This window comes from Salvelinus alpinus, chromosome 23 (genome assembly GCF_045679555.1).
Source record: "Salvelinus alpinus chromosome 23, SLU_Salpinus.1, whole genome shotgun sequence".
NCBI lineage: Eukaryota > Metazoa > Chordata > Actinopteri > Salmoniformes > Salmonidae > Salvelinus > Salvelinus alpinus.
Window position 1 is genome coordinate 40,715,391 of NC_092108.1, and position 20,916 is coordinate 40,736,306.

At 43.5% G+C, this 20,916-nt stretch overlaps 2 protein-coding genes across 3 annotated transcripts; one reads left to right on the forward strand and one right to left on the reverse strand.

The window, feature by feature from the left end:
* Positions 1 to 4,577: 4,577 nt before the first annotated feature.
* On the forward strand, positions 4,578 to 10,244 carry ackr4a (atypical chemokine receptor 4a). Its single transcript, XM_071362323.1, has 2 exons — positions 4,578 to 4,687; positions 8,534 to 10,244. The coding sequence occupies exons 1-2, from the start codon at positions 4,605 to 4,607 to the stop codon at positions 9,651 to 9,653; spliced, it is 1,203 nt and encodes a 400-aa protein (XP_071218424.1). The 5' UTR covers positions 4,578 to 4,604; the 3' UTR covers positions 9,654 to 10,244.
* A 3,848-nt stretch (positions 10,245 to 14,092) lies between these two features.
* Positions 14,093 to 19,481, reverse strand: e2f5 (E2F transcription factor 5). Of its 2 annotated transcripts, none has more exons than XM_071362324.1 (8): positions 19,063 to 19,481; positions 17,904 to 18,013; positions 17,567 to 17,728; positions 16,972 to 17,080; positions 16,407 to 16,716; positions 15,954 to 16,133; positions 15,659 to 15,697; positions 14,093 to 15,528 (listed from the first exon to the last, which is right to left on the reverse strand). In XM_071362324.1, exons 1-8 carry the CDS (start codon positions 19,198 to 19,200, stop codon positions 15,419 to 15,421), a joined length of 1,158 nt encoding a protein of 385 aa, XP_071218425.1. In that variant the 5' UTR covers positions 19,201 to 19,481; the 3' UTR covers positions 14,093 to 15,418. The 2 variants fall into 2 exon arrangements, with proteins under 2 accessions (XP_071218425.1, XP_071218426.1); XM_071362325.1 differs by having other exon boundaries at positions 19,258 to 19,426.
* Between the last annotated feature and the right edge of the window lie 1,435 nt (positions 19,482 to 20,916).

Genomic DNA, 20,916 nt, shown 5'->3' on the forward strand with positions numbered 1-20,916 from the left:
AAACAAGAGTCATTGTCTGTTCTTCTGAGTTTTGATGTTGAATCTCTGTCTGACAAAGTGATGTTAGGATATATAAGTTATCCAAATCAAATGTATTTATTTATAAAGCCCTTCTTACATCAGCTGATATCTCAGAGTGCTGTACAGAAACCCAGCCTAAAACCCCAAACAGCAAGCAATGCAGGTGTTGAAGCACGGTGGCTAGGAAAAACTACCTAGAAAGGCCAGAACCTAGGAAAAAACCTAGAGAGGAACCAGGCTATGAGGGGTGGCCAGTCATCTTCTGGCTGTCCCGGGTGGAGATTATAACAGAACATGGCCAAGTTGTTCAAATGTTCATAGATGACCAACAGGGTCAAATAATAATATCCTAATACATTACGTTGTTACAGGTGTCAGGCTTATGGGCATGTGGGAGCAGTGTGTAGGAGGGAGGTTCCTAGGTGTGAGAAGTATGCAGAAGGGCATGAGACAAAGGAATGAGTAGCATTGGGGAAAGTAGTGGTATGTGTTAATTGTAAGGGTGCCCATGGGGCTGGGTTACGAGAGAGGCAGGTTGAGGTTTCCAGGGTTAGAGTAGTGCAGAAGTTGTCATATGCTGAGGCAGTGAAGAAAGTAGAGGAAGATGGGTTGGGGTGGGAGGGATCCTGAAAGGAGTGGTGTGAGTAGTATGTCTACTAGTACAGAGAGATAGGTCAACAAGTGATATATGTTCCAGTAAGATTGGATTTTTTTGCATTTAAAGCAATGGTTATCAACTGTACTTCAGGGATGGAACGTAAGTCACAGAAAATTGAGGTTGTGGTGGCAGCTGCAGAGAGTTATTTGGGTGTGTGAGACTTGACACAGATTCATCCATCGGACTGCCAAATCTGGGTTTGACGGATGCCAGGAGAACACAACCTGCCCGAATGCATAGTGCCAACTGTAAAGTTTGGTGGATGAGGAATAATGGAATAATGGTCTGGGGCTGGACTTGGAAAGCAATTCACTATTTTCTGATTGTTCTGTAAAACAAATCACATTGAGCTCACCAAACTTGTCGGGTATTGCTATGTTCCTGGAATCGACTCTGTATTTTAATGTTATTCAAAGCCTTAAATCACAGTTAAAACAAAGGAAACAAACATTTCAAGACACGCATTCAATGTATTTGCTTCAGTAGTCAATAATTTCACGTCTCTTTATTCTCTGTCAAATGCTCAATGTTACTGCATATTTTACCATAGCAAACCTTTCAACAGTTTTATATGTCTGTTCTACTAAATAGAAATGTATATACAGGACAGGAACACAATCCAATTTATTCCTACTGTGGTTATTACGAGAGATTTGACTCAATCCAGAAGCATCACAACCCCAGATGTTTTGATTTTTGATAAGGTCATCGTGGACGTTTGCAATATCTCCACAAGTTCCAATCAACAGTTGAAACTTAGGTAGATTTAGGGAGGCAGTGAGAGAATATACACATGTTGAAAACAGAGTTAGAAGACCAGCTGTCTGCAACTTAACAGAGCAGTGAATCACCTCAGTGCTGTCTTTGGGCGGTGCCGCATTAGCCTGGAATCCAAGCTGATGTGCTCTGTTTTACTAGTGAATCAGTTCGGATCCCAGACTAGTGCAGTGTAGACACTTGGCCAAAGAGCAGAACCTTAGCAGATAAATATTTACAGAACAACATACTTCAGCCTTAACTTGATGGAAATGTACAGAAAGATGTACTCCCACAGATAAAGACTTGATCCAATATCAACAAACACGTGTACAGAATTTCGAGTCCTGAACTCTTTGAACCCTCCATAATCCATCCTTAAAAATGCAATTCTAGCTCATAGGCTAAAACATAATCTCAACAAAAAAAGAAGCGTCCTCTCACTATCAACTGCATTTATTTTCAGCAAACTTAACATGTAAATATTTGTATGAACATAACAAGATTGAACAACTGAGACATAAACTGAATAAGTTCCTGTTAGGTGAGAATTATCGGTTAATTGAATGATTCAAATATTCCGCCCTGAAACATATAATTGTATGGAAGTGATTAGAATGTATAACATCATAATCAATAAATGTGTAGTCCTAGTCAGAATTAGGGTAATGGTATTATAAACACAGACTGTCTGAGCTTGGTGCCGACCTGACTAGAGATTTGGGAAAAGAACGGAGTATGTCTCAAGGACAAGGTCACTAATCCCTGGCGGCTGGGTAGCAGGACATGTGTGTGCGTCTGTTTGTATGCATGTGTGTGCGTGTGAAGTCAGTATAAAATTCATTGTTTTGTATTCCTGACTTTAGGACGTTCCCGTGAATAAACCTTTTTGACTATCTATTGTAGCTGGGCCTCCGTCTGTTTCATTCGACCAGGATCTGACAAATTCTGGTTTGCAGACTGAGTAATATAATTCAATTGGGTTATATACCTTGAGAACTAAATTATCTTATCAGTTCCACAGACATGTGACTAACCGAAATGGAATAATGTGTCCCTGAACAAAGGGGGGGGGGGGTCAAAATCAAAAGTAACAGTCAGTATTTGGTGTGGCCACCAGCTGCATTACGTACTGCAGTGCATCTCCTCCTCATGAACTGCACCAGATTTGCTAGTTCTTGCTATGAGATGTTACCCTACTCTTCCACCAAGGCACCTGCAAGTTCCCGGACATTTCTGGGGGGAATGGCCCTCACCCTCCGATCCAACAGGTCCCAGACGTGCTCAATGGGATTGAGATCCGGGCTCTTCGCTGGCCATGGCAGAACACTGACATTCCTGTCTTGCAGGAAATCACGCACAGAACGAGCAGTATGGCTGGTGGCATTGTCATGCTGGAGGGTCATGTCAGGATGAGCCTGCAGGAAGGGTACCACATGAGGGAGGAGGATGTCTTCCCTGTAATGCACAGCGTTGAGATTGCCTGCAATGACAACAAGATCAGTCTGATGATGCTGTGACACACCGCCCCAGATCATGACAACCCTCCACCTCAAAATCAATCCTGCTCCAGAGTACAGACCTCGGTGTAATGCTCATTCCTTCGACGATAAACTAGAATCCGACCATCACCCCTGGTGAGACAAATCCGTGACTCGTCAGTGAAGAACACTTTTTACCAGTCCTGTCTGGTCCAGCGACGGTGGGTTTGTGCCCATAGGCGACGTTGTTGCCGGTGATGTCTGGTGAGGACCTGCCTTACAACAGGCCTACAAGCCCTCAGTCCAGCCTCTCAGCCTATTGCGGACAGTCTGAGCACTGATGGAGGGATTGTACATTCCTGGTGTAACTCGGGCAGTTGTTGTTGCCATCCTGTACCTGTCCCGCAGGTGGGATGTTCGGATGTACCAATCATGTACAGGTGTTGTTACACGTGGTCTGCCACTGAGAGGATGATCAGCTGTCCGTCCTGTCTCCCTGTAGCGCTGTCTTAGGCGTCTCACACTACGCACATTGCAATGTATTGCCCTGGCCACATCTGCAGTCCTCATGCCTCCTTGCAGCATGCCTAAGGCAAGTTCACGCAGATGAGCAGGGACCCTGGGCATTTTTCTTTTGGTGTTTTTCAGAGTCAGTAGAAAGGCCTCTTTAGTGTCCTAAGTTTTCATAACTGTGACCTTAATTGCCTACCGTCTGTAAGCTGTTAGTGTCTTAACGACCGTTCCACAAGTGCATGTTCATTAATTGTTTATGCTTCATTGAACAAGCATGGGAAACGGTGTAAAACCCTTTACAATGAAGATATGTGAAGTTATTTGGATTTTTACGAATTATCTTGGAAAGACAGGGTCTTTTGCTGCGTTTACATACATCAATGATGACAATATTGTAATATTATGCCATTGTACTGCTTAACTCTATTCCGTTATTATTCCATTGCACTTTATATTGCTATACAATTCATGAAGTCACGGAAACTGTGGTTTATTTTCTGTGAATTGTTTCTCTGTGTCCTTACTCACAGGAGAGTAATATTTTGTGTTCTCCAAACAAGACAAAAACTTTGACCACTTTTCACAAAGTAAAAAATTGCCCTTGTGTAGCCTACAACTTAGTGTGAAAGCTTTGACATCCCTGTCAGCTAGCACGTAGATTTACACACACATTGACAATTCGGTTTGTTGTTGGTTATTTCTCTCTTGTTTTTCACTGCACTAACATCTGATTTGCGTTTTCGCTGTCATCTCTTCATTTATGAAATAACTTTTTGAAAGAGCTCATGCTGTAATATCTAATGAAATGAATTAGGTCTTTAATTTTGCGGTGTGGTTCACCATCACTCAAATTCATCTTCTCCAGAGCTGTTCAATTATCCGACCACAAATACATGACAGCAGATGTTGAGAGAGTTTGTGGCAGCAAAAATAAGTTAGGACTTTGCTTACCGGTACTTTTGTTTTTGGTAACACAAATTACAAGCCTGTAAGCCCCATATGATTTCTAGACCCAGTTATATTAGTAAGAATGCTGTACTCTGTTATGATTGAGCAAATTAGGTGTGTTTCTCTTGCTCTCTCCCTCCCCTCTCATTCTCATTCTGTCATTCTCTCTCTCTCTCTCTCTCTCCCTCCCTCAATCTCAAAAAAGAACACCCTCCTTGTGATGTGCTATGAGTCAGAGTTCGCAAAAGCCCAACAGAGGATACAGACCAGTAGCTACAGCTCACTGCAGTAGAGGAGACAAGCAGAGGCGGTAAGGCTTACTTATTTGTGGATAAAGTATTCCTGGTAGTGACATTGTGAAGCTGTATAGTAGTTGATATGTTCCTTAGCGAGCAAAAGCATCTGACTATAGATTGGCTGAAGATATGACTGGATGTGGAGAGACAGGTATACAGTATAAAGAAACAAAGACACCCTATGTATGTCATACACTTTCCCCAAATGTGTAGAGTAAATCCAGGTGAATGTTTCAGCTTGATTTATTTATTTAATTTCCGAAATGCTATATCCACCAATTTGTATGTGTGCATCAGAAATGACTTATGGGTACCTTCATGTGTGTAAAATATGACCGTTCTCAGATTTTTTATTAATAGATTTTGTACAAAACGCTATGTACCCATTGTTTCAGCTGGAATGGAATGTTTGTACTGTGATGTGTTTTTGTCTCACCTAGCTATCTTAAGATGAATGCACTTACTGTAAGTCCCTCTGGATAAAATCCTCTACTAAATCAGTGTTTCCCAACCCTGGTCCTCGAGTACACCAAACAGTACAAAGTTTCGTTGTAGCCCTTGACAAACACACCTCATTCAACTCATTGAGGGCTTGATGATTAGTTGACAAGTTGAATCAGGTGTGCTTGTCCAGAGTTACAATAAAACTGTGTACTGTTGGGGGTACTTGAGGACCTGGGTTGGGAAACACTGTGCTAAATGACAAAAATGTCAAATGTTTACCTCATACTACTGTAATGATATTTTTTTTTTTAAATAGACATACGTATATTGATGTCATAAATGTATCATTTCTTTATTCCAAAAGAATGTAGCTATTTGTTACATTTGACTGTGTAAAACCTAGCAGTACTACTCATGTCTCTGAGAGTGAGGTGGATATATAGCATTTTGCAGAGAAACACGATTATTTGTCTCTCTGAAACGAAACCATTCAGTGACAGATTTTAAACAAAAACATCCTCCTGCCATGATTAGATAGCGGAAAAAACACACCAATCTCTTATATAATTTCTTTAGATGATAAAAGCTAACATTTCTGAAAATGTATATATAGCGTTTTGGTGAGAAACTCTTTCTTTTTAGTGTCTGTTATTATTGGTCCATCACTGGTGAGAATGTCTGGGATGGGCATAACACACACATACCCTACTGGATGATACACATATTACACCTGTTACCTATAACATTACATTTCATTTGTGGCTCTTTTAACTCCTCTATGGTACCTATGCTGCACAGGAGTTTAACCCCACTTTTCTGCCTGTATGAGTAAGAAGTTAGATTCCATTCACACATTTTACAGCCCCCAATGATTTTGCAACCAGACGCAACGGAAAGAGCTGGGATTTTGCAAAAAGACTCAACGGAAAGAGCTGGGATAGATTGAGCAAATGGCAATTCGATAGCGTCGCCACCTGGACCCGTGGAATGTGTGTGTGTGTGTGTGTGTGTGTGTGTGTGTGTGTGTGTGTGTGTGTGTGTGTGTGTGTGTGTGTGTGTGTGTGTGTGTGTGTGTGTGTGTGTGTGTGTGTGTGTGTGTGTGTGTGTGTGTGTGTGTGTGTGTGTGTGTGTGTGTGGTCTCGTTCATCTTCCTCTGACTGTGCACTGGACTGGATCAGAGTGAGATCCCATAGAGATCACACAGGGTTCAAAGCAAGCAGAGGAAAAAGCAAGGTGATAGTGAAGTGACTGTGGCCCAAACTTTCTCTGGTCTCCATATAATCACTCTCTGCCTGATGTAATTCTAGCTTTTTATGCCTTGCATTTTATTTGACTATATCTGTTTTACTGTAAAATCCATTGAGATGTTTCAATGAAAGATGCATTTAAAAGAAATAAGTGCACTATTGAGACCAGCTAACTAGGTGAAGCATCCCAGTTATCAGAAAGGATCTCACATGAAAAGACTAGTAGATTCATGCTCAACTCTGCATCTCAAAACCACATCTTGTTTCGACACCCACCCTTGGGTGTGACAAACCGTTGTCCCCTCACACAATGACTCAGGGAAATAGAGGTGTTAACATTCCTTTCTTTTTCCTTTCCTTTTCAATGTCTACTGAACAAAAATATAAACACAATAGGTATTGTTCCTATGTGTCATGACCTGAAATAAAAGATCACAGAAATGTTCTATATGTACAAAGATATTATTTCTCTAAAATGTTGTGCACAAATTTGTTTACATCCCTGTTAGTGAGCATTTCTCCTTTGCCAAATTAATCCATCCACCTGAAAGGTGTAGCATATCGAGAAGTTGATTAAACAGCATGGTCATTACACAGGTGCACCTTGTGCTGGGGACAATAAAAGGCCACTCTAAAATCTGCAGTTTTGTCACAAAACACAATGCCACAGATGTCGCAAGTTTTGAGGGAGTGTGCACTTGGCATGCTGACTGCAGGAATGTGCACCAGAGCTGTTGCCAGATAACTAAATGTTAATTTCTCTACCTCCTCGAATGTCGTTTTAGAAAATTTGGCAGTACATTCAACCGGCCTCAGGACCTCCATATCCGGCTTCTTCACCTGCAGAATCCTCTGAGATCAGTCACCCGGACAGCTGATGAAACTGTGGGTTTGCACAACCAAATAATTTCTGCACAAACTGTCAGAAGCTCATCTGCATGCTCGTCGTCCTCACCAGGGTCTTGACCTTACTGCAGTTCGGTGTCATAACCAATTTCAGTGGGCAAATACTCACCTTCGATGGCCACTGGCACACTGGAGAAGTGTGCTCTTCACTGATGAATCTCGGTTTCAACTGTAAATTGGGCTCCCGAGTGGTGCAGCGGTCTAAGGCACTGTATCTCAGTGCTAGAGGCATCACTACAGACCCTGGTTCGATTCCAGGCTGTAGCACAACAGGCCGTGATTTGGAATCCCATAGGGCGGCGCACAATTGGCCCAGCGTCGTCCGGGTTAGGGTTTGGCTGGGGTAGGTCGTCATTGTAAATAAGAATTTGTTCTTAACTGACTTGCCTAGTTAAAAAATTGAAATACCGGGAAGATGGCCGACAGCGTGTATGGTGTCGTGTGGGCGAGAGGTATGCTGATGTCAACGTTGTGAACAGAGTGCTCCATGGTGGAGGTGGGGTTATGGTATGGGCGGGCATAAACTACGGACAACAAACAGAATTGCATTTTATTGATGGAAATTTGAATGCACAGAGATACCGTGGCGAGATCCTGAGGCCCATTGTCGTGCCATTCGTCCGCTGCCATCACCTCATATATCAGCAAGATAATGCACGGCCCCATGTTGCAAGGATCTGTACACAGTTGCTGGAAGCTGAAAATGTCCCACTTCCTCCATGGCCTTTATACTCACCAGACATGTCACCCATTGAGCATGTTTGGGATGCTCTGGATTGACGTGTACGACAGCGCGTTCCAGTTCCCGCCAATATCCAGCAACTTCGCACAGCCATTGAAGAGGAGTGGGACAACATTCCACAGGCCAAAATCAGGCTGATCAACTCCATGCGAAGGAGATGTGTTGCGCTGCATGTGGCAAATGGTGGTCACACCAGATACTGACTGGTTTTCTGATCCACTCCCCTACTTTTTTAAAAAGGTATCTGTGACCAACAGATGCATATCTGTATTCCCAGTCATGTAAAATCCATAGATTAGGGCCTAATGAATTTATTTCAATGACTGATTTCCTTAAATGAACTGTAAACTCAGTAAAATCTTTGAAATTGTTGCATGTTGCGTTTATATTTTTGTCCAGTGTAATTTGATTTGATTTGAATTTGCTGCACAGACCAGGTTGAACAAGGTGAATTCCTTTAAAGACCCTCTGTACCACTGACTTCCAGTGCTCCATCGTAATCTTCCTGCTTTGTCCTACAGATATTCCTCCAGTATGGATCTGACCGAAGAGGATGACTATGATTACCACAACAACCTCACCCTGAACTACAGCTACGAGGACTACCACACCGTGTGTGAGAAGGCTGACGTGCGCTCCTTCGCTGGCCTCTTCCTCCCTGTGGTGTACGCAGCCTGTGTGGTGGTAGGGCTAGCCGGGAACTCCCTGGTGCTAGCTGTGTACGCCTACCACAAACGTCTGAGAAGAACCATGACGGAAGCCTTCCTAGCACACTTGGCCGTAGCCGACCTCCTCCTCCTCCTCACCCTGCCCTTCTGGGCTGCAGACGCGGCGCTGGGCTGGGAGCTGGGCCTGCCTCTCTGTAAGCTGGTCTCGGCCTGCTACGCCATCAACTTCACCTGCTGCATGCTGCTGCTAGCCTGTGTTAGCATGGACCGCTACCTAGCATCTGTTAGAGCGGAGGGCAGGAACCAGGGAAAGCTGGGCAGGGTCTTCACCCGGGCGCACTGTGGGAAGGTCTGCCTAGGGGTGTGGGCTGTGGCTTTCCTCCTAGGTCTTCCCGATCTTCTGTTCTCTACAGTAAGGGAGACCCCCGGGAGGAGGGTCTGCATGGCCGTCTACCCGCCCAGTCTGGCCCGGGAGGTCAAGGCCTGCCTGGAGGTGGTTGAGGTCTTACTGGGGTTCCTGGTTCCTCTCCTGGTTATGATGTGGTGCTACGTCGGCGTGGGGCGTGTGCTGAAGCGGCTGCCCGAGGAGAGCAGAGGCAGGAGGCGGAGAGCTATCCAGGTGTTGCTGGTCGTGGTGGGGTTGTTCGTGGTCACCCAGTTGCCCTATAACGCGGTGAAGATGTGTCGGGCGATGGACTCGGTCTACACATTGGTGACCCACTGTGGTGTGAGTAAGGCCCTGGACCGGGCGGCGCAGGTCACTGAGAGCCTGGCTCTGACCCACTGCTGTCTCAACCCACTACTCTATGTCTTCCTAGGGTCCTCCTTCAGACAATATGCGCTGAAAGCAGCCAAGGCATTTGGAGAAAGGACGAAGAGGAGAAGGGGGGCGCAGAGAGAGGACGAAGGAACGGAGATGTCCTTCAACTCTCACAACACTGCCTCTCAGGAAACCAGCACCTTCTCCATATGAGAGAGAAGAGAGAGAGAGAGGGAGAGAGTGGGAGAGAGAGAGAGAAAGAGAGAGAGAGGATCTCTTTGGCTAACACCTTTGTATCACATGAGATTCTAGCACTTCTATAGCATGAGGACCTCCTCAACCCACCAAATACCCGCCTCCCCTCAAGAAAGCCAGTCTGGAAAGATCCACCCAATGATGACTTCAACAGAAATCTGACCTGGACACAATGGGAGTTACTGGACCTGACAAATAATCACCTCATTCCCACCCCCACGCAACAGCCCCCTGGTTTCAACCTCCCCAGGAAGGAGGGATTCACCCTCAAAAGGTTCAGGACTGGCCACGGCCCATGCCTCGCCAACCTCCACCAATGGGGAATGAAAGAAAGCCCACTCTACGCCTGTGGGGTGGCGCAAACCCTGCACCACATTCTTGAAGTCTGTCCAATCTACAAACTCAGCGGAGGCCTACTCACCCTTAACACAGCGGGACTGGAAGCAATCACTTGGCTAAAAGATCTGATTCATAATCTTGCTTCAGTGTATTAAGAAGCTATCAGTGCTGTATAACCAGATGCTTTAGTATCATTAAAACTATATATCTGCTGCTCTGGAATTATTGAGCCCAACCAGGGGAAGGGTAAGGGCTAGCCTGGTCCCAGATCTGTTTGTAAAGGTGCTGTCGTGCCAGTTCCTATGGTCATTGTCAAGGGGAAGTGACAAAACAGCACAAACAGATGGGATTAGGCTAAGGAGAAGCATTCCAGTTATCAGAAAGGATCTAGCATAAAAAAACTAGTAGATTCATGCTCTACCCTGCATCTTGAAACCACATTTTTGTTTCGACACCAGCCCTTGTCCTCAGACATGTGGTTGACAATGACCTCAGGAATAGCGAAGTGTTTACATTCCTGTCTTTTCTATCAAAACAACGACAAGTTCCAGACGTTAATTAAAGCGAAGTTATAGGGGATAATGACCTTCTGTTGCACAGAACGCACACACACCCTCTTGATTGGCCTAGCATGTTGGGGAGCTCACACTTGTCAGTGGGGCCAGGGTACATTGTAATCGTATGAGATAAGAAAATGGCTATTTGAAGTTGTATGTTTATTTTTTTGGGAGGAACATATCAAATGTAAGCAAGTTACTCGTGCCAATAGCAGTCCTCTGGGATGGGTGGTGCCGCTAATTTCAATCTCATTAACTCATTACTCAAAATGTCAGCCACGACTTACCAAAACAGGTCAATCTTCTCCACTCCCAAAAAAAACAGCTGCGTATGTGGGGTGGGTCAGCCTGACCTCAGAGCCATACAAAACATATTATATGTATTTTTGACCACCTCCAGGACGTGATACCTACAAATGATCTAGTTACTTTAGACAGAAACAAAACTAGGGAGGTTGGTCAGAGAGGATGGGTGGGTGTAATCTGCGACCGTCTAGCAATCCAAAAGGTTGCATGTTTTTGAGTCGCGTCAGTGACAACTGTAGCATCTTAGCTAACCCTTCCCCTAACCCTTATTCTAAACGTAACCCATTTCACCTAACCTGCTTCAGAAATATAACATTTTCATAAGTATTCACACCCCTGAGTCAATACTTTTTAGAAGTGATTACATCTGTGAGTCTTTCTGGGTAAGTCTCTAAGAGCTTTGCACACCTGGATTGTGGAACATTTGCTCATTCTTTTCAAAATTCTTCAAGCTCTGTCAAATTTGATGTTGATCATTGACAGACAACTATTTTCAGGTCTTGCCATATATTTTCAAAGTAGATTTAAATCAAAACTGTAACTCAGCCACTCAGGAACATTCATGGTCTTCTTGGTAAGCAACTCCAGTGTAGGTTTGGCCTTGTGATTTAGGTTATTGTCCTGTGAATTAATCTCCTAGTGTCTGGTGGAAAGTAGACTGAACCAGGTTTTCCTCTAGGATTTTGCCTGTGCTTAGCTCCATTCCGTTTATATTTCATCCTGACCCCCCCCCCCCCCCCCCCCCCCCCACAGTCCTTAATGTTCACAAGCATACCCATAACATGAGGCAGCCACCACTATGTTTGAAAATATGGAGAGTGGTACTTAGTAATGTGTTATTCAGATCCCTTGACTTTTTCCAGATTTTGTTAGGTTACAGCCTTATTCTAAAATGTATTAAATTGTTTTTTTTCCCCTCATCAATCCACACACAATATCCTCATAATGACAGAGCAAAAACATTTACATAAGTATTTATACCCTTTCACTCAGTACTTTGTTGAAACAGCTTTGTCACTATTGGATATTGTGTGTAGATTGATGAGGAAAAACATTAATCTATTTTAGAATAAGGCTGTAAAGTAACAAAATGTGGAACAAGTCAAGAGGTCTGAATACTTTCCGAAGGCACTGTATATGGAACTAGTTTAGTGCCAAAAAAAGGGGTTAAATATGGGTAAAAAAAATAGTTCTCAGCTAACATATGGAATTGTTTTAAGAACGTCATACCATGGATGATTTAGATATTTGATTTAGCATTTTAGGACCCCTTTAGGTATCCCCCAAAAATATTTTTCAATTTGGCCTTTACTACTATGGCCTATAGAAACGCATTGAATAACACATTCATAAATGGCAAAAAAAAGGCAATTTAAAAAATGTATCATAAGGAATAAGGTTTTGAAGTGTCTGTCCTAAATCGCAGGAAATATATATATTATTTTTTGGGGCACAAAACTACCTCCATACATTTGTATGGGTTACCTTTAGACGAGTCCCATGGGGGAATTAGAGTAAAACGTGTTTGTGAGAGTCTGTCTCCCATTTCTATTGAGTGGTGATAAAAGTTTTTAAGGCCAAACCGTTCAGACACTAAAGACGTTTTTGTGAGAAGACCAATTTTCGGGATGCCTCTTGGTCTGACAAACAGCACTGTAAACTCTAACTTTCTACTGCAGATGCAGAACCTCGACATAGGCGGATGAAATGAACTGAGACACAGCCCACACAAAAAACATATCTCTAGCTTAAACTGACAGATTTTGATGGGGATTGTATTGTTACTTAGATTGACGCACCGGTGCCAGAACAGAAGTACTCTATTGGGGTGTTATTTTCTAAAGTACTATTCTAGGGATCAGAGGAATCTCTAAAGATGTCAGCCCTGGGAACAATGTCAATCCCTCAGTCTCAAAACTAAAGACACTAAATACCAGCATCATCAAAAGACCCAGAGACATTGTTCGTAATATTCAGTTTGCAACATGTTTCATTTGCCTTAAGAGTGTGGTAGGAAAAATCAAAATATTATTTCACCTGCTAAAGACCAGTTAGCCTTTCAAAAAACCTGAGACATCTGCTCTGTTTATTACACACATTTTTACATGATCAGTCAATGCTCTTAGCCAAAACCCTCTGTTGTGGACAAAATGTTGAGTAACATCCCCACTCTTTCCACCCTAAAGAAATCTGTTTCAGTACATTTATTATTCAGCTCCTTGTCTGCTACCACCTCAGAAATTCACCCCCTTGTGAGTGAGCAGCAAGATTGAGACCGGCTTTTAAAAACTTGTTAGTTGTTAAAGGTTCCGAACAGTTATTTTGATTCACATGTAAAATAGCCTTTTGAGTGACTAAAATATCACCTATACTTGGCATAGAAATGCTCAAAATTTGAGAAAAAGTACTCTATCAGAAATGTTGAAAAGACAGGCTGAGTGGGCAGGGATCTTACTTACTGAAATTCCTATGTCAAGAAACTTGGATGCAGTGAGCAGTGTTGCAGTAAAATCATCTCAAGCTAATTTGGTGATACACAAACCAACTCAAACATTGAAATTGCATCAATAATGTCAAATCTTTTACATCTGCCATTCGGCATGTCTCTTGTGATGAGGTTCACAGCAGCACTGACAGATGTGTTGACATGACAACTGTGTCAGTTTTGAAAGACTCCTCCCCCTCTTTAATTCCATGCTGGCTGAAGACCTAGCTAGCCAGTAACTAGTCTAAACTTTTAATTGTATTTGCCGACACCCTAATCAAATGTTCATACTTCGATCTGGTTTCATCCAAATATCCAATTTTGTGAAAAACATGATTTTGACTGTTTATGACCCTTAACCTGCTCTGTTTTTTTTTATTCAAAGTGATCTATCAAAGTGTTGATGTTTTGGTTGCAATCTGAGCTTGTTGAAATGCCTTGTTTTTACTTTTTTTTTCTGTACAATGTCAACAAATAAACATCATTCTTACTCAGAAAGTGTATAGTAAGCAAGGACAGCTGAATGTCATACTAGTCTATGGACCAGATACCGTAATTTATTTACTCAAAATGTATACTTAAGATGGTGTTTGTTATTACCATCAGTAAAATGTTTATGGCAGGGTAACATTCCTGTTATTGACAGGTAATCAAATATACAACCTACTGCATAAGAACTCTTTTCAACAGTACATGACCATTAGCCCACAGCAATTGAATGTGTTTAATATAAAACTTTGGGCCAACAAAATGTGCAAATATACAAAATATAACAAAAACACAAAACAATATTCCTTTGATTAGGACAAGAAACTAGAAATATACAAAAGCCTTGCGCTTCACACAAGGCACCATTCTGGTCTATAAAAATTCCGACCAATTGTCATACGGCAGGTCAAATTATCATAAGGCAGTTGGAACAGCTTCAAGTCCTGCAAAAAATAACTACAACCAAGAATCATTTTCTCTCATTGAAGTTTAAAAAAACCTCTATTATACATCTATTCAAATATAACTAGTTAAGGGAAATAACATATTTAAGCCTAAAATATTAGTAGTCACATTCATTTACAAAGCAAAACAGTAACATCCATACAGTTAGGCCTTCAGTTAAATAAGACTGAGTAAGATCGAGTTCAGAAAGACGCTTCACATTGCATGGTGGAGATGAGGAAGACATCGAGTCAGTGAGAATCAATACTACCTGACGTAATTACAGACATCCGGGTCTACATACAATCACACTGGATCAACAAGCATCTCCACGACCGGAAACGTCAATAACTGTGTCCATGTCAGCAATGAACACGACTATGAGGTGTTAAATATCAAAAGGATCTACAGAAAAAGAGGAACCCGGGCGTCAACGCAATGTGATTCAGTTGTGGAAAATACTTTGGTCGTCCAAACAAAGACGATGCAGAGATGCATCTAAACAAGTGCATTGGATAGTCAACAACAACGCCACATGGCAGTATCCACTCAGGCACTTCGCTAACTGTAATCTTCCTCTAGAATGTAGCAGGGTTTTCCCTTCACCTGACTCAAATATGGCTGTATTATTGTCTGGACTCTCAATGTATTCCCCTCACACATGAATGAGAAACTTCCCTCAGGACCCCCATTTGAGCACTGCGACTCCTGGTATAAACAAAGGGAGATCAATTACTGTCATACAGCGGATCAAATCCTCATCATCCTCTGGCAGATACATTCAGTTGCTACATTCTTCATAATTCACATTTGGACAGATAGTAATGGCTGGTAGAGCCATAGCTAGAGATGACTGAGGGGCTGGGAATAAGAGGTCATAATAGGTCGCTGATATCTAGGGGCTCAGAAATGTGAGTGTTTAAGGTTGATGCCAAAGGGATATTATTAGGAATACAACCATTGGCTTCAGAATAGGTAGTGCACGAATAACTCAATGTAGGCTTAAATTAGGAAATTTAAACATGACAGAAGAACCTCTGCTACGCTAGGGAAAAGTAAAGAAACACCCCGCTGTTCGTACGAACGTGACGCCCGCTCGTCCCTCAGTAATTGAGGATCTGGACGTCGAACAGATCACAGACTCCCTCATTGTCATCCAGGTTGAAGTTGTAGTCCACCCCTGCATTGGGAGACAGTCGCAGCAGAGGGAACACTGTAACACAAAATAGAGAGGAGAAAACTCAAATCTCACACTGTTAAACGTGTATATCTTGATGGTCTTTGGAGAGAGAATATTGAGAGCAGCCAGATAGGATCTTTAGACTCTCAGCCCTAATGCTTACCATCAGAAGACATTAGCTCATCTATTAGGTCAGCCACACCTAAAAAACACAGAAAACATTTATCTGTAAGTATACCACACAGGGAGTAAAGCCATGTTAATACAAGCCCCCATCCAAACCAGTTGGCCACCCTCCCAGTTCCAGACCTCCCTCAGCTGCTCTCCTGAGGGAGAGACCTCCCAGCCCTCACACCCCCCTCCCTCACATTATCTCTCCACCTCCAGCTAGTCTCCTGTGTTGGTTAGTTTCAGCAGGCTGCGCACTTCCCCCTCTCACCTCCCCCTCACTCACTCACCCTCTCTCTCTTCCTTCATGTGGTCTCCTGTGTTGGTTAATTTCAGAAGGCTGCCCACATCCAGCATGGACTGGAGCTCCTGGCCCAAGTGTCCTCCCAGAACCCCTTGCTGCTGGACACCTGTTGGCATGCCGACCAACTGCTGCATCGCTAGACCAGTAGTCGCCTGGGGGTGGCATTCTACAGGTGGGGAAGAGGAACAAAACAGTAGCATGGCATTAGTCTGGAGCATGACGGGATTTGATGCTGCAAATACTTCCCATTGCTCTTACTTCCTCATCTATACAGCTGTTGATTTCAGATATGACAATAACAATCTTTTTTTTTTAAAGTCACTAAAATCCTTAGCCTGTAGCAATCAGAAGGGAATCTAAGATAACACCACCAGTAATTTGTAGAATATCTTCACAAATGATGTGAGCCCTGAGTGAATGGCCTAGTAGTCCTCCTTACCCATGTGTATATCTGGTGGGGTGGAGGAGGGTGTAAGATCCTCATCGTACCTCCGCAGTGGCGCCATCTTGTGTTCAGAGATGTGGTGTGTCACAGGGCTGGGGAAATGGGCTGAGTCAGAGGGCAGGGGGAACCTCTGCAGGTCCGCAGGGGTGGTGGGTGGGGTAGGCATGGAAGACAGGTCCTCTGGGGGAGGCACAGAGAACACAACGGGTCTGGAGGAACCAGACTCTTTGTTGATGAGCATCACCTGGATCGGAGCTGACGTGCTCCTTAGATTCACCTGGTACCTCTTCTGGCCTCTCTGACCCTAGGAGACCATGGGGACAGTTTGCACACCAAATAGCCTTTTCATAAAATGGTGTCGACCCAAAACAAACTGCTCTGGTTCGGATAGTTTCTTTCCACATCATCCTTTCCAGTACAGTTCAACCAACTATGGTGGATGCGTAAACAGTCCAGCCCAGTATGGCTTAGCTTGGTTCGACTTAGCTCAGTAGTGTGAAATAGGTATAAAGCGCTTGACTTTGTTCCAATATCCACCCTCGCACACCACATGACATACCGTTTCAGGCACCGGTACCTCCAGTTGTGTTCCTGAGGGAGCGACCACCGCCAGGAGTGTGTCCCCGCTGAACGCATCACAGATGTCCTCGTGGGTCACATACATATACGTGGGCAGTGTTAAGGAAAGAAATGGGGAGAGAGACTGAAGTGGAGCAGGAAAGACTGACGTGATAATCAGTTTAAACTGGAAAAACTAGACCAAGAGCATTAAACAACAAAGAGCCTAAAACTGATCTGACATGCTAATTACACTCATGTATGTAATCCCATCCTTACATTTAAGGGATTTCCTCCTTTGAGTTCATCGTTAAAAGTAGGGGGGCCTTTCAGGGACATAATCACTGTCAGCATAGATGAGGTAGAACACAGGTATAAGAGAAACAGACAAAACCCATCTCATATTTCACCCTGTCTAATTCCAAAATTAAGACCGAATCCTCCTTCTCAAATTCTCACAAACGTCCCACCAATAAATGCATGATTCACGCTAAACTTCGAGCTACACGAGTGACTTACGGTCAGTAACACACGCAACCTAATGGGACAGTTCCCCACCACCCCCACAGCGCGAGGGAGTTCATGTTGAAGGATATCTGCTGGCGATGGGGTCGTCGTTCATGTGTTTGATGCTCTGCTCCAGCCAGGCCTTCTGGCTGTCAAGCTCCTTCTCCTGCTCCTCCAGCTCACACAGCTGAGCTGTCAGCACCTCCACCTGCTCCAGCACCTCCGCTGTCTGGCAGCCCAGGTTCTCCCCTCTGGGACAGGATGAAAGAAGGGGTTTGAATGGGAGAATGTGTGTGTAGGGCATTTGGATGTGTAGTGATTTTTCGCATTCCTTTCCCTTACGTGTTGCATGGAAATTAACACCATCCAGAGTGACTGACTTCAATCACTCTGACCCTGCAGACAACAGGCAGCCGCCCAACTCACCTCCACTGAATTATGTTCTTGGTTTTCTTCTCGATGAGGCCCACTCCCTCCAGCACGTTGGTGATGTCATAGATCCTCCTCTTCTGTCTCACGGCCAAGCTGTCTGCAGCCTGTCAATGGACACAACAGACGTGTTTAAAAACTAGACAATACTGACAGACACCTGAAGAGACCATTACTGAGAAAACTAATCTTGAGGAAAACTGTAGTCACAATACATTGGGGATGAAAACCCATGCAAACACATGGAAATGATGAAGCTGCTTTCTATTGTGTAGAATTAAACTACTGAGTACTGTGTATATATGCCTACCCCCCCCCCCCCCCCCCCCAGGTTCAGATTTGGCACAAACCAACCAAAACTTGGCACATGAAGACTAAGTAGACTTCACACAATGGAAGGAGGGAGGGAACCTGCCTGCCTGCCTGCTGAGTAAACAGCCTGCTGAGGCGCGCAAGTAGAGAGGGAAATGTCCAAACTCCTTATCAGTGAAGGAGTTGAAAACAGCCAGTTCAAACAGCCAGGTTGTCCAGGTGGGTAGTAAGTTAGGTGGTCCTAGTCTACTCTGCATTAATCAATCAATCAATCATTACAGTCACTGTAAAAGGAAGGAAACCTTGTCAGGAACCAGACTCTGATGGGAGTGGGGTTAGTAGGGATGGCCAGGTGTCCCAGTTGTGATCATCTTGGTCGCATTAACAGTTTAAGTAACTTGTTGCATAACATACATGTCCAGAAAACATTATTTCATAGCTATGGTACAATGACAACAGGTAGCTAGATATGGAGCCAAACAGCTAGCTGCCTTGCTAGGTATCTATCTGCCTTTAAGTGGGGAGATATAAAGTAAGGCATTTGACAGAAATGAAAACTGGCAGAATGAAAGTGTGCCAGCAACTAACTAGCTGGCTAGCAAGCAAGCTTTTCTGGCTAGTTCATTTCCAAATGTAAAAACGTTCTTCACTGTGAAATGACCTTGAGACGTTATAACACATTGACAATCTGAGATTTGGTCAGAAGAATGACTGGTGAATCAAGACCTTGCTTTGGCTTTGTTCAATTTCACACCAATTTCTCTGGCTGGATGATGGGGAAAACACCGACATAACATTGCATATATAGTGACAAATATGAGGAGAAGCAAGCTCGACAACTGACCACTTTCAGGTCAAGTACGCCGTCCTTCGCCTCTTGGAGTAAAGTCACGAACTTGATTGTGAGGAGCCCCAAACTTTTCTCATGTCGACTCGATGCCGCACCGCCGTTCGGCATGCTCGAGCGCATAGACTCAGCCATTGTCTCGAGCTCCTGGGTGAGAAATGTTTCTAAAGCTAACTAGGTTGTTGAACTCACTTCTTGGGTGGTGAGGTGATGGCTGAGAGAAACGGGAATTTTCTCCATTCAGTTTATTTACCTCAGTCAGGACGACGGCAAATACTGTTTGAGGTTTTTAAAACGAACGGAAGTGACGTTAGATTACAATTGCCATGGCAACTAACCTTACCCCATGCAGAGATATTAGCAAAAACAGTCCAGTATGAAGATAGGCAGAAACTGCTTCGATAATAGAAATCCCCGATCACACTTGTAGACGATGTCATAGCGACGTTGGCTAGCTACACTCATGCGCAGAAACACCTGTCTCTCTCTCTCTCTCTCTCAAAAGTTTTAGAACACCTACTCATTCAAGGGTTTTTCTTTACTATTTTCTACATTGTAGAATAGTGAAGAAATCAAAACTATGAAATAACACATATGGAATCATCTAGTAACCAAAATTGTTAAATAGCCACACTTTGATGACGCCTTGATGACAGCTTTGACAGCTTTGCACACTCTTATCATTCTCTCAACCAGCTTCACCTGGAATGCTTTTCCAACAGTCTTGAAGGAGTTCCCACATATGCTGAGCACTTGTTGGCTGCTTTTCCTTTACTCTGCGGACCGACTTATCCCAAACCATCTCAATTTGGCTGAGGTCGGGGGATTGTGGAGGCCAGGTCATCTGATGGAATACTATTACTCTCCTTGGTCAAATAGCCCTTACACAGCCTGGAGGTGTGTTGGGTCATTGACCTGTTGAAAAACAAATGATAGTCCCACTGGGATGGCATATCGCTGCAGAATGCTGTGGTAGCCGTGCTGGTTAAGTGGGCCGTGAATAAAATAAAATCACAGACAGTGTCACCAGCAAAGCACCCCCACACCTCCTCCTCCATGCTTCACGGTGGGAACCACACATACAGAGATCATCTGTTCACCTACTCTGCGTCTCACAAAGACACAATGGTTGGAACCAAAAATCTCAAATTTGGACTCAGCAGACCAAAGGACAGATTTCCACTGGTCTAATGTCTTGTGTTTCTTGGCCCAAGCAAGTCTTTTCTTCTTATTGGTCCTTTAGTAGTGGTTTCTTTGCAGCAATTCGACCATGAAGGCCTGATTCACGTAGTCTCCTCTGAACAGTTGATTTTGAGATGTGTCTGTTACTTGAACTCTGTGAAGCATTTATTGGGCTGCAATCTGAGGTGCAGTTAACTCTAATGAACTTATCCTCTGCAGCAGAGGTAACTCCTTGTCTTCCTTTCCTGTGGTGGTGAAATTTTCCGGATTGACAGACCTTCATGTCTTAAAATAATGATGGACTGTCGTTTCTCTTTGCTTATTTGAGCTGTTCTTGCCATAATATGGACTTGGTATTTTACCAAATAGGGCTATCTTCTGTATACCACCCCTACCTTGTCACAACACAACTGATTGCCTCAAATGCATTAAGGAAATAAATTCCACAAATGTACTTTTAACAAAGCACACGTTAATTGAAATGCATTCCAGGTGACTACCTCATGAAGCTGGTTGAAAGAAATCCAAGAGTGTGCAAAGCTGTCATCAAAACAAAGTGTGGTTACTTTGAAGAATCTTAAATATAAAATATATTTGGATTAGTTTAACACTTTTTGGTTACTACATGATTCCATGTTATTTCATAGTTTTGATGTCTTCACTATTATT

What these genes read in the sequence shown, in the direction of transcription:
- e2f5 (XM_071362324.1), bottom strand. Translation starts at nt 19,200, where the DNA reads ATGGCTGAGTCTATGCGCTCGAGCATGCCGAACGGCGGTGCGGCATCG. An exon ending in GCGTACTTGACCTGAAAGTG is followed by an intron (nt 18,014 to 19,062) that starts GTCAGTTGTCGA and finishes GTCCATTGACAG; the next exon opens with GCTGCAGACAGCTTGGCCGT. An exon ending in AAGAACATAATTCAGTGGAG is followed by an intron (nt 17,729 to 17,903) that starts GTGAGTTGGGCG and finishes ATCCTGTCCCAG; the next exon opens with AGGGGAGAACCTGGGCTGCC.
- ackr4a (XM_071362323.1), top strand. Translation starts at nt 4,605, where the DNA reads ATGAGTCAGAGTTCGCAAAAGCCCAACAGAGGATACAGACCAGTAGCT. An exon ending in AGAGGAGACAAGCAGAGGCG is followed by an intron (nt 4,688 to 8,533) that starts GTAAGGCTTACT and finishes TTTGTCCTACAG; the next exon opens with ATATTCCTCCAGTATGGATC.